Source organism: Penaeus monodon, chromosome 5 (genome assembly GCF_015228065.2).
Source record: "Penaeus monodon isolate SGIC_2016 chromosome 5, NSTDA_Pmon_1, whole genome shotgun sequence".
Lineage (NCBI taxonomy): Eukaryota > Metazoa > Arthropoda > Malacostraca > Decapoda > Penaeidae > Penaeus > Penaeus monodon.
In genome coordinates, this window is record NC_051390.1 from 20,553,272 (window position 1) to 20,565,771 (window position 12,500).

General features: G+C 36.8%; 2 protein-coding genes across 12 annotated transcripts in view; one reads left to right on the forward strand and one right to left on the reverse strand.

The window, feature by feature from the left end:
* Positions 1 to 4,375, forward strand: part of LOC119573072 (zinc finger protein 570-like) — a 12,034-nt gene extending 7,659 nt beyond the window's left edge. For all 3 annotated transcript variants that reach the window (XM_037920091.1, XM_037920090.1, XM_037920092.1), the window contains exon 6: positions 1 to 4,375. This exon is cut by the window's left edge and continues 501 nt beyond it. The gene's annotated coding sequence lies outside the window, so the exon portion shown is untranslated.
* Positions 4,376 to 4,978: 603 nt separating this feature from the next.
* Positions 4,979 to 12,500, reverse strand: part of LOC119573070 (ral guanine nucleotide dissociation stimulator-like) — a 100,776-nt gene continuing 93,254 nt past the window's right edge. For all 9 annotated transcript variants that reach the window (XM_037920084.1, XM_037920085.1, XM_037920081.1 and 6 more), the window contains 13 exons: positions 11,219 to 11,323; positions 10,732 to 11,000; positions 10,353 to 10,534; positions 10,038 to 10,183; positions 9,681 to 9,893; positions 9,119 to 9,229; positions 8,705 to 8,869; positions 8,337 to 8,477; positions 7,989 to 8,173; positions 7,405 to 7,534; positions 7,033 to 7,231; positions 6,777 to 6,911; positions 4,979 to 6,518 (listed from right to left, as the gene is read on the reverse strand). In XM_037920084.1, coding sequence (XP_037776012.1) covers positions 6,358 to 6,518; positions 6,777 to 6,911; positions 7,033 to 7,231; positions 7,405 to 7,534; positions 7,989 to 8,173; positions 8,337 to 8,477; positions 8,705 to 8,869; positions 9,119 to 9,229; positions 9,681 to 9,893; positions 10,038 to 10,183; positions 10,353 to 10,534; positions 10,732 to 11,000; positions 11,219 to 11,323 — 2,142 coding nt within the window. In that variant the 3' untranslated portion in view covers positions 4,979 to 6,357. The remainder of the gene's footprint in view (positions 6,519 to 6,776; positions 6,912 to 7,032; positions 7,232 to 7,404; positions 7,535 to 7,988; positions 8,174 to 8,336; positions 8,478 to 8,704; positions 8,870 to 9,118; positions 9,230 to 9,680; positions 9,894 to 10,037; positions 10,184 to 10,352; positions 10,535 to 10,731; positions 11,001 to 11,218; positions 11,324 to 12,500) is intronic.

The following is a 12,500-nucleotide window of genomic DNA, read 5'->3' on the forward strand; positions in this document are numbered from 1 at the left end:
CTTTATAATGTCTTCCATAAAGACATTTATCCTGAATGAAACACACTATGCATACATCTTTTTACCATCTTTCTACTGAAATGTAACATTGATATATAAATACATTTATGTAATATAGTGCCCTTCAGAGTTAAAGAATCAGTTGTCCTTGATATTACTTTCCATTTTGTATTAGGATTGTTATGTTGCTTTTGTTGCAGTTTTTACATGATTGGTAATCTTCTCATTAAATCTTTTTAGCAGTATGTGTCACAAATAACTTTGGTAAGGTAGTTTTTGTTCATGAGTTCTTCAAGAATTACAATCAGAATCAGACAAATGGAATTTTCTATTAACAGTTACAGATTTACATTTTTTGATACTGGCCTCTAAATATTTTTGTTGCATATATATTTTAAGCTATGTTTATCATGCTCACATTATAAATTTATTAGTTTTTTTTAAATGATATTTCATCTGTTAAGAACAAAATATAGTACTTACCATATCTAGATATACATATGCTCAGGTCATTTTGCTTGCTTTGAATTCAATTTTCAGTGTTTTGCAAATATACATATTCCATAAGAAATTGTTTGAAGAAGTTGACCAGCGCTGTTTCTTATAAGAGTATTTTTTCTTTCTTTTCCTTTTGTAAGCACCTAGGGTTCAACTTTGCTTTTGAGTAAGCAAAGTTCATGTTATTATTCAAGATGCCCCTATCATCACTTTCAGGCAATAAAAAAAAATTATTACAGTTGGCAAGCCACAGTTTCCCAGGGAGGTGAAAATTGGTATTTTGCATGTGATTATTTTGGGACAATAAGTGCCATAATCAAATTGGTCATTAGTAATGTATCATTCTGTGAAATATGTGTTCAGATATTTGAAAATCATGACATTTTAGGTGCATTACTGTTAAATGCTGCTATTTATATTCTAGGAGAGTTTGTTTTAATTGCAGGCTCAGATATTCTTTGATAATGTTTATATATATTATGTATTTAGTTTTTCAGAATTTTGGTATATATAATAGTTCTTGTTTGTTAACACTAGATAAGATTTAATGCTTTAAATATATGTAAGCATTTTTTTCTGGCAAAAATTGGCAGCATCCACGACAAATCTTTGGGGATTTAGTCCTTTGATCTGCATTTGGTTACCTTAACTAAATTAGCAAGTTGCAACATACTCAGAATAATTGCTTTTAGTTTGAACTGAAAGTGTCACTAAAGGATAGAGAAATAGTGAGTGATTCTATCAGGTTTTGATACAGCTGCATTTTGAGGTTATTTGAAAATTAATACTTGTATTTTTTTAAACAAGTTAGTTTCAGTAAAGCAGCTAGCTAAGGAGTGTGTAATCTGTTAAGTAGATATTATATAACTTTAAGTGCTCCATTCATTTCTTGTTTGCTTTATGAGCAACATCAAACGATTATGAGTATGTATACTCACAAGGTTCCTTCACTTAAGCTAACAGGGTTGTAATCTGTGCCAAAAAAGTAGCTTAATTTGTTTTATAGATGTATTTGTTAAGTAAAGTGTGTTCAGTCTGGATATATAGGCGGCGATGCCATGTTTCATTAGTGCCACAGACAAACATGTTTTGCACCTCATGCCATCACTTGATGTCTAACCTGATAACATTTCATGATAACAAAACATTAATCCAGTGCCACTGGAAAAAGGTAGTATTCACTGCAGTATTGTTTTGTGAAGTGTCTCTGCATGTAGCTGGCTTCACAACTGCTTAGTAGTCTGGTAGTCAACCTTGTGACCTCACTTGATTTCACTCTTCATCATTATTGATGCTGTTATTATTATTATTATTATTATTATTATTATTATTATTATTATTATTATTATTATTATTACACAAGATTACATTAAATTAAAGTTACATTGTAATTAATATAATGTTATTGATATAAGATAAAAGAACACATTTCCAAAAATGAAGGAAGAGGGTAAACAGGTGAGATAATACTAGTATTTGGCTTATTGGCAAGCCATCTATGTGAACAGACAATTAATAAACTAAACACACAGTGGTCATGATATGTTTATAGGACTTCAGATTAAGGCCTTTAATTCTGCAGTTATTTTGCATTACAAGTATTCATTTATGTGATTGTGAATGAGCCTGAGACAAAAGATTGTTATGGTTAGCATACATTATCAATAGTAGAACCAAGGTATTTTTTTTTTTAATAGAAAGAATTTGTAATAGTATAGGCTTCATTCACTCCCTGATTCACCATCATCATCATCGTTGGAGAGCTAATGATGGCGGGGGCGTGTAGCTGTATCCACCTTTCATTTCCACCTATGAGGGTCTCTCATGGCAAGTTGCCAGGCAGGGGCCTGGCCCATCTGTAACTCATCACAACAGGTTTGATTGATCTGCTCAAGCCATGACTTCCTAGGTCATCCCACAGGCCTCCTCACCCAGGGTTGTCTCGAACAGAGACAACCTGGTGGACAGGATCATCCCTTGGGAAATGAGCCAGGTGGCCATATAACCTGAGTTGGCGATTGCAGATTGTGCAAGTAACAGGTCCTGTACCAGTCTCTTGGTGCAACAGTTGGTTGAACACATGGTCCCGCCAACTGTACCCAATGATACAGTGCCAAAACCTGTTACAAAAGACATCAAGACAAGATTCCAAAACACAAGATAGCATGCAGGTTTCACTGCGTATAGTAAAACTGGCAGTCTCAGGGCCTTGAAGACATATAGCTTGGTCCTTCTGCAGAGGTACTGGCATCTCCAAATACTTTTGTTGAGAGATTTCATGACCCCCACTGCCAGCCAATCCATCTACTGACTTACTGGCCTGACAGCCCAGAGTCATGAACTGCACATACCGAGGTATATAAAGCTCTCTGTGACCTCGATGTTCTCACTGCAAGCCCATACAGACTAAACAGGATCTCCTAACAGCCCTCAAAGTCTGAGATCTTGGTCTTGGTCCAGGAGACCTCTAGCCCCAGGGGGTTTGCTTCATTGCTAAACACATCAAGAGCTGCCACTAGGGTTTCCAAAGACTCAGAAAGAATAGCAACATCATTAGCGAAGTGTGTAACCTTGATATTGCCCAAAGTTGCTTCACACTGACTTTGGACAGTAGCTCTACCCAATATCCAGTCCATGCAAGTGTTGAAAAGTGTTGGTGCAAGAACACAGCCTTGCCTCACTCCTGAACTAACCGGAAAGAAGCTCGACAGGCCATCACCACACTTTACAGCACTTTTAGTACCAGTGTACAGGCTTGCCACTAATCCAATAATCCTTGTTGGAATTTCTTTCAGGCTCAGGATCTCCCAGAGTGATTCGTGATGCACTTTATCAAATGCTTTCTTGAGGTTGATGTAAGCTGCAAGCAGCCTATGCCTGAACTCATGTCAGTGCTCTACAATGACTCAAAGCACCAGGATACAGTCTATTGCGGATTTACCGGGAGTGATTCCAGATTGCTCCAGCCTCTGGTGCCTCAGCAGGTGGTTTCTGATACGTCTCAGAAGGATGTGAGTGAGAACCTTGCCGGTAATACCTTGGTGATTGGTACAGTCCCACCAATCCCCTTTCCCCTTCCAGAGAGGGATGACCACACCCATCAGCAGGTCAGGGGGAATGGTACCAGTCTTCCAGATGGCAAACAGAACAGCATGCAAGTCCCTTTGCCATAGGTTCTCCACCAGCCTTTAACAGTTCTGCTGGGATGCCACAGATACCCGCTCTTTACCACTCTTCAGTTTGGAGATCACCCCCCCCCCCCCCCTGACTTCGGTCTGGGAGGGTGTATCCTCACTGATGGGTGGGTCTGGCAAAGAAATCTCGACACTACCTGCATCAAAATTAATTGTTGGTGGATCAACCTGGTACAACTGCTCAAAATACTCAGCCCATCGCACCTGCACCCCAACAGAATCTGAGATTATCTGGCCACTTGCTGAGTGAGGAGGGCTTGGAGTTCAGCTTTCTCAGGGCTTGGTAGGTAGGACGAAGGTCAATGGCTTTCAAACTCCTCTTCAAGATACCTGATAAACTGTTCCTTGTCCCTTCTCAGTAGTGACCTAGTCCTGTGCACCAGGGAACAATGCAAGTCGTGATCCCCTAATGATTACACTATGGGAAGGAGTATGGTTACATATCCAGATTGAATGCACTATAGAACTTACTGTTACAAGGTAGAAATTCCCAGTTTTCGAAAGATTATGTATTTTTTCTGGTACAGAGGTGCAAAATATTGTTCAGCAGTTGAACATTCAGATACTTTTGGCATAGTGTCTCTTTTGTGAGAATGGTTGCTGTGACTGATTTATATGAGACGAAAGATATATTATTACTTTTTGCTACAATGTGTTGATATTAAATAAAAGAGAAAATATCATTATTGTTTTATTTACACTATATATTTTCTAGAGCTGTGCCATTTCCATTAATTTTCAGTTTTATGCAAATTTATATTAATAATTATTAAATTTGATTTTTTCACCCTCATTTTATCTTTAGTGTGTCTTAATTATATTTGTCTTTCTATCTTTATAAATGTTATATGTACACCCAGTTGTTTATGCAAGTCTGTTTTCAATATATTTATGAATATAACATAAATGTCTGTATTTTGCACTCGGAGAAATCATCTCTTAGTTATATGGACTTGTTAACCAGTGCTATTTAGCAAATATCTGATGATAGGCTCTTTTAATGTATGAAAGTATTAAAAGCAATTAATATTATTTTTCATATTGCTTGAATTTAAAAAATAATTTTGAGTTACCCAAGTTTAGACAACTAATTATAATTGTTCTTGATTAGTACTCGTGTTACAGCTTCAGTTTAATTATATCCATAATAATAGTTTTGCCAATAATTTTTAGACAACAGAGGGAATATTTATTATACTTCAATATATCTTTTTGAACTACTGGTTATGCATTTGGACTTCAAGTTTACTTTATTAGAGTATAATAAAGGGAACATAAATAACATCAAGAAATAATAAATTTATTTACAAAGGTAACAATATAGTGTTTTTACAAGTATACAACATAGCCTACACAGTATTTACAATATCATAAGATAAAATTTGAACTCTGTAAAACAACTCTTTGAGTGACAAAGAGACCAAGGCTATTAGGAAGTTAAAGTTGGCCTCAACCCTTTTCACTGGATAAATACACCAATACTGTGGTGATAATCTACTAGTTGCATATTTTTATTCGGTAAAATCTACAAGAATTTCAGGCCAAGATTTCATTCTGACAACGGAAAGCATTTTTTTGTTTTTTTTTTTTGTTTTTTAGTGCAGAAACTTGATTTTTTTTTTTTTTTGAAAAAAAAAAAAAAAAAAAGTAATTTAGGACAAGCTTAGGTCTATATAGCAAGTCATGTGCACAGTAATCCATTTTCTATTATCTTTTAAGATAATAGGAAATGTTTTTCCCTATCACGTGGTGTTGTCATGAATTAGCTTCGGTCTCTAATTCAAGACAAATATCATTGCCCCACGAGACTACTCTAAAAGGGTGCTGCAGAAGGGTGCTAAGGAAAGAGTAATAAATAAATCAAATTGTGGTCAACATGTACATTTGTAACTCAAATTCAAGTTTTCACCAGATTCCAAAAATATAAAAAATTAAAGCTTAAATGTGAAAACTTCAAAGCATAAAAAAAAAAAAAAATAATTAAATTAAATGAACATGTAGATGCACAATACTTGAGTATTTTTTTAATATGATGGCATCTGTCTGATTGTCAATGTTTTACAAAAATCTCAATATTTAGTCTATACAAAACAATCAAACATGATTTCATCATTATCAATTTGGAGATCCCCCCCACAATTATCATGCATAAGACCACATAACAGCCAGAGAAGCAAGAATAAATTCACAGCCCTGGGAAATTTTTTTTTACAAATTTCCACTTTTACAACCCAGGAATATTAGAATTTAAAAATTTCACAGGGAATGGATTCAGTAGTTAAGATAAATCGTTAAATAAAAATCAGTCATTGTAAGACAGAGTTTGAATTTCTCATTAAATTCATGCACACAAACACACATACACACACAAGCACACACACATTTGTGTATTAGGCACACACCTCGCATGTTTTAACATTTTAGTGTAAAATGTCTCTTGCATTTTATACATTGTATAATGAGTGGGCCAGAGAATCAGTGGCGCATATTCATGTCTCATGGCTCAATTGTCATGAGTGACTGATAAGTAAAGTTGCCAAAAATGGAAGTATTGGATATAAACTAAGTGAAAAGCCACAAGTTAAGTGCCAATGCTGTAGCTGTCCACAGACAGTGATTGACACCACTTGGTAAGTGATGCATCACTAGTTAAGAGATCCTTAAACTAAGCCATCAGTAGCTTTTTCCTCATTTTGTGGTCTTTAACAGGATTCTTTCTGATTATTGTGTTTTCATCACCATGTCTTCGCCGTCTAAGAACAAAGTTCAAGTCATACTGAGTGTTGATGGCATAGTAAACATTAGCAGAGGCAGGAAGTAGCATTTCTGTGGAAGAAAAAATAGAAATCATACATATTACAAACACTTTACCAATCTAATTACCAATGCTAATTTTCAAACTTAATTTTCTAACCCAATTATCAACGAGCATAACACACTAAAAGTAACAATTACACTTTCTTATATTTACATGTTCTTTTTTTTCTACTGGACAGTTATTCAGGAAGTATAACATTCTCTGGTTTCACATTCAATAATAACCAATGCATGAAATGTATATATCTGCCACATCACTAAACTTACCACCATCAGGTAGGAATTGTGCAAGAGTATAGTCCTCTGGATTGCCTTCAAATCCATGCTTCTCCATGGCTTTTCGAATTACTGAGACTGTACGTTCTGAGTTGCTCAGCATTATACTTTTGTAGAGATTAACACCTGGAATGAAAAGAATCATATTTAAATATTTTATAGATGAAAAATTTCACCTGAAAAACATTGCAAAAAAAATAAGTTTTCTCTTCAAGTGATATGACTCTCAGCAGTGAAATTTATTTACCTTCAATTTCATGGGCACTACTCTCAATTGAAACTCTAATAATGTAAAAGTCTGGAGTAATATAAGGAGATTGTGTTGACTGCTGCTGCTGTGAGTTGCTTGAGGTACGATCTGGTGTTCGACCAGATGTGGAAGTGCCACCAGAGTGAACGGAAACATCTAGGGAAGGTAGGGACGAGCTGCTTGATGAAGTTGACATCTGAGGGTAAACAGCAATGTTAAAATTTGTAAAGTGAAACAATGTACAAAGTGACTGAACTTATAAGAATTATATACAATAATATTTCAAATAATTCATACAATTACTGATGAATCACCAACAATTTCTAGATACAAATTATTGGTACTAACAAGAATGCACATTCTAAATACCTTTCTCTCAAGAGAACATGTGTCATTGTGACTTGTTGGGCTGTTGATTGAATCATTATCAAAGAAGAACTGACTGCTAGATGATCCACTAGAAGTACTTGCTATGCTGTCATTCTTTCTGTGACTAAATCTGCAAAAATATCATGGGTTTAATCTAAGGAAGAAAGAAAAAAGAAAGAAAAAAATTACTGAAATTTTCTACCACTCTTACAGACAAAACATGAAGATCTAGCATAAGAAGTGGGCCAACATTACTTCAGAAAGGAATGTACCAAAGATTCCACCATGCATTCACACTTGTCCAATGTATGTCTTCTGTTTCTAAAAGGAGCAGCTACTTTACACACAAATATCCAGGCCCAATCCACTTTTTCTGTTAGTATCATCAATAATAAGTTGAAATCACACTTATGGCAATGGCCTGAAGAAAAATTTTAATTGTTTATGGGATGTTGACCTCATAAGCCCACAGCAAACTTCATGTCAATCAAACAAAAATGGTGAAGCCATAAAAATCCTATATTAAGAATGACTGAATTTAAAACTCAACTGAAAATACAAAAATAAGTACATTCAATACTTACTGTGCTCTTTTCCGCATTCTACTCTCTCTGGTTGATGATGGAGCTGAAGATCCTTGAGGTTCAATCTGACAAGACAGCCTCCAAGCCTCTTTGTCATCTAAAACCAATACTGAGTCCCACCATCTCTCAAACATCTCATCCCTTACCATCTGGTATGCATTAGCTGCACCTTGTAGCAGACGTATCTGTGTGGCCCAAAACTGAATTAATACATCATCCACAATAAATATATACAAACTATTATTTGTATTATACAAGAGTTATTATGTTTAAATCTATTTCACAGATTTTAATCCCCCCCCCCCCCTCATCTGTCTGAACAAATGTATTAGCCTGTGAAATACTCACCTGAGCAAGAACCTCAAATTCTTTACGTTTCTTGTCAAAGTTAATGAGGCCATTAGGCACAGTATCTGGAATAGCTGTGTCAATCATTGTGAGATCCGTCAGGAATGTGCCAAGATATGGAATGGTTCCATAACTCACAGCCTGAAATCAAATAAGATTATTTACTACTAGGCACCCAGTATCTTTTAATCACATATCTTGACTGATCAAGTTTCATGTGCCCCATAATTTAGTGAATATTTACTAGTGAGGACACTTGATATTTCTGAATATCATTATACAATCTCTTAAACCAAAATAACATATGAGGAAAGAACACAAAGAGAACAGAGGAAGGAAAATAAGCACACTCATTATCTATTACTCACCAATGGGTTAATTGCCATTTTCTCTAGTGCCTTTGGAAGATGTCTGTCATTAGCATGAGCAGTTTCTGCATGCTTGGCAGTCCCCTCCTTCATGAGTAACTCTCGCTGGTTCAGCTGATTATTTTCTTCGCTGAAGATTCTTGCCAATTCCTCAAAGAGCTCAGCCTTAGGAGAAACAAAAGAAATTTAAACCCAAGGGACTTTGAGTAAATCAGATCTTTATACTGAAATCAAATAAAAACTCCACTCCATTCATCTTTTCTATTTGTATTAAAACTATTGGCAGTCACAATATTCTATACAAAAACAATATTCCAAGCTTTCTATTCCACATTTTAGGCATCTACAAGTCAAAAGTTCAATCAAAGTCAACATAGTCTACTGTATTTCAATTTCCAGAAAGAAATATCGTACCTTATCCTTTATAACAGCACCCCATGTTTTCTTCAATCTGTATATAGGATTTGATTGCAATCCTGAAATGATGGCCTTCAGGGAAGAGAAGTTCTTCAGCATCCTCAACTCCTAAAAAGTAGAGATTTATTAAAATGAGTTGTCAGTCTAACAAATTCAAATTCTGTTAAATAATTTTTTATTTACTATACTGAACTTTAGAAGAAACTGACTGGTGGTTAGTATCACTTAGCATAGTTTTAAACTACTGAATAGTTGAATAAGTCAACTTATTCATATATGTCAAGAAAAAGCTTTTGTGGCATAAAAACCAGAAGAGATTCCTGTTGCATGCTCCCTAACAGAGAACAGAAAAAATAATGTAGAAAGATGTGATACTTTTACATAAACTTGGACATAAACAAGCAAGGTCTCACTTCATGCTGTTTCAATCACAGTATTCAGGAGCTTAACATTAAACACAATTCAACAATTTAATAGTGCATACTAACAAAGAGGGTGTAATTCATTTATAACTTTCAGTGGCAGTAAAGAACACGAAGTAATTATTTCGCTTTCATACTTGAGCAATATCAATCCACTTGACTATGAGTCTGGCACGCTGAGAAGGCTTGAGTTCAGTGTCCACAAGGATAGTAGACTGCACACGGAAGCTGACTGCATTAAACTGGTCTACTGTAGCTGTCACTGTTGCTGCAGAGTCCCCTCGCCCACGGTCCCTTCTGGACCAGACTGAACCGAGGCACTGATGGGCCACAACGCCCTTGAAGAGAACCTGTGGATGATATATGATTCATGATTCACTTTAACATTAAAAAACAGAGAGCAGATCTGAAACCCAAAACAAGAAATCACTAGCACTGGGTAAAATGCAAAATCAACAAATATCAATAAATCACTTTTTTTTGCATCAACTTACAGTGTCCATTCTTGTTAGTTGCTGGGCAAAAGTTTCTTCTGAGATATCAAGGAATTCATAAGGCTGGTGGTGTCCATTTTTCATAGGCGAGGAACAATGGACTCTCATCTCTTCACATGACAATATCCTTTCTAACATGGGAGAACCTAGGGAAAATAATCTATTTCAGTAAACAGAAACAAATCAAATGCAGAAACGATTATCACTGGGAAGTAATCTTACCTATTATAATTAACTTTCTCATGCTAATCAGGGGTTATTAATCAATTCTCATGAAATCTGCATTTGAAAATTCTTTCAAGGATAAGGCCTCACCTTTAGTCTCTTCTTCTTTCCTCATCTTCTCGAGCTTGTATCCGACCTTGATGTTGAGGTCGGAGTCCGGGAGGTTCGCCCTCGTGAACTCCCGCAGCTGCTGCAGACACGTGAACTTGGGGGGGTCCCGGAAGTCCTCTGGGTAGGCATCCAGCCATACTTGCAGGGTTAATCTCAAAGCTCTGGGAAGAGCGGGGATAATTGAATTGATGTCTGCTGTGAAAATGCATTCTATGCCTACTGAATTATACAATAAATTAAGCTATGTGAGTTAATAATTATCTATTTGGATCCATAATACAAAGAAAGTGCAAAAGAAGGAAAGGAAGGAAAAGAAAAGAAAAGAGAAAAATAAACGTGGATTAAAACTCAATCTCACTTTTTATGATCTTCCCGGAGATGTGGTGGTATTTTTATCTTATTACTACTTGAGTTAAGGGCGAGGTAGCGGTCGAGAATTAAGTTTAGGACTTGTTTGGTGGAGGCGAAGGTGCGGTAGGTCGCAAGAAAGACGTTCACGAAAGTCGACTCTAACTCGCCGGAATCAGATGCCAGGGATTCGATAAGCTTCTCCAGGGTTCCCGCCTTGAGGAACCGAACCCGGACGGTCTCCCATTCCAGGTGGGATATCTCGTCATCGTCAGATTCCTTGGAGGAAAAAGGGGAAGGTTTTTCGTTAGTTATATACGAATTGTGTATTATTAAAAGTGACGAATATTTATTAAACTCTTGTACTGATGTAGAAAAATTAAGCACTTTGTATAAACTGAGAAGCAGCATACGCATAAATATGAAAAATATAGTCTAATAGGGAAATACTTTAAATATCTTGACGATAAATCCGAAACAGGTAGCGTTCGACATACTTGCGTTATACTCCTGGAAGGATGATGGTAGCGAACCTTCTTCAGGTACACGGTATAGATGGCGTCTTCTGTTTTTTCTTCGCCCCATAGTCGCCAAGTCGGCGCCTGGAAAGAGGGAGAAAAAATATATAATATGATATAGATTTACAGGCAAGCTTCTTAAGAAGCTGCAACAGAAGATTGAACCCTGCACTCTCTCATGCATTTCTTATTAAACTATGGGAAAAGGTTGTATTCGGGAAAGAATTTCTGTCAGAGGTCGATAGACACAACATAATAGTGAGAACACATGTGAGCCCTTCTTCTACAGTCACCCACCCTTTCTTCTTCCCTGCATCATGAACTTCAGGTAGATATATTCAAAAATATGATGATGATGATAATGATAATAATTAAACACTTTCGCACAATAGAAAAAGTAACTTATGCCAACGATGGCCTATCAATCTGTATGGACATGTCTCGTCCTCTAAGGCCTAAAGGTCTAATATCATTCGGTGACTCTCCCGCCTTCCTCCTCTTTCTTTCCTACGCCTCCTCCAGGGGTGGCAGGGTCAAGAGTCAGAGGTCGAGGCGTGGAGGGGAGCCCAAGCCACTCTACCACTCACACCTGCCACCTGCTCAACCACCCAAGATGCTACGACTCGCCCTGTTGCATCGCCCCCTGCCGCGAGAGGCAGGGGCGGTGTATTTTTCTGTCTGTATCAATGACATACACAAGGGAAGAAAAATAGGCGTAAAATCGATGACGATGACGATGATGTTGATGATGACTGGCGACTTATAACCGATGATGATGATGATGCATACACCTAATGCACATTCCTATTCTACCTTATACTAAAGTACCGTTGCTACTTGGGCTCATCACTACGTTAGCATCACTTCACTGTCACGATCCTTTCACGTCACCTATCCGTGGCTGAGTCCCCTGGTCGCGGTCACCATCCTGGTACTTGTCCACCTTGAAATATTTCGTTGCCGACAGGTTATGGGGGCTTTCAGGCGCACATTCCCTCTCCCTCTCCCTGTTCCAATCTCTCTTTCTCTTTTTCTTTCTCTGTCTCTCTCTCTCTGTGTCCTTCCCGATCTTTACTTCACTTTCCTTCTCTACAACACAAAAACCTATGACACAAAGAACTGATTTAAACATCTTTTATTTTGGTCTATTCATTATTAATAGTAACTGCTTTGCATCCGAAATAATATAAATAGTGCAATGAAGTTCCGAGCATTCTTAGCACACTTTCGGCTTCATACTATAGACGCGCACCGCCATCGC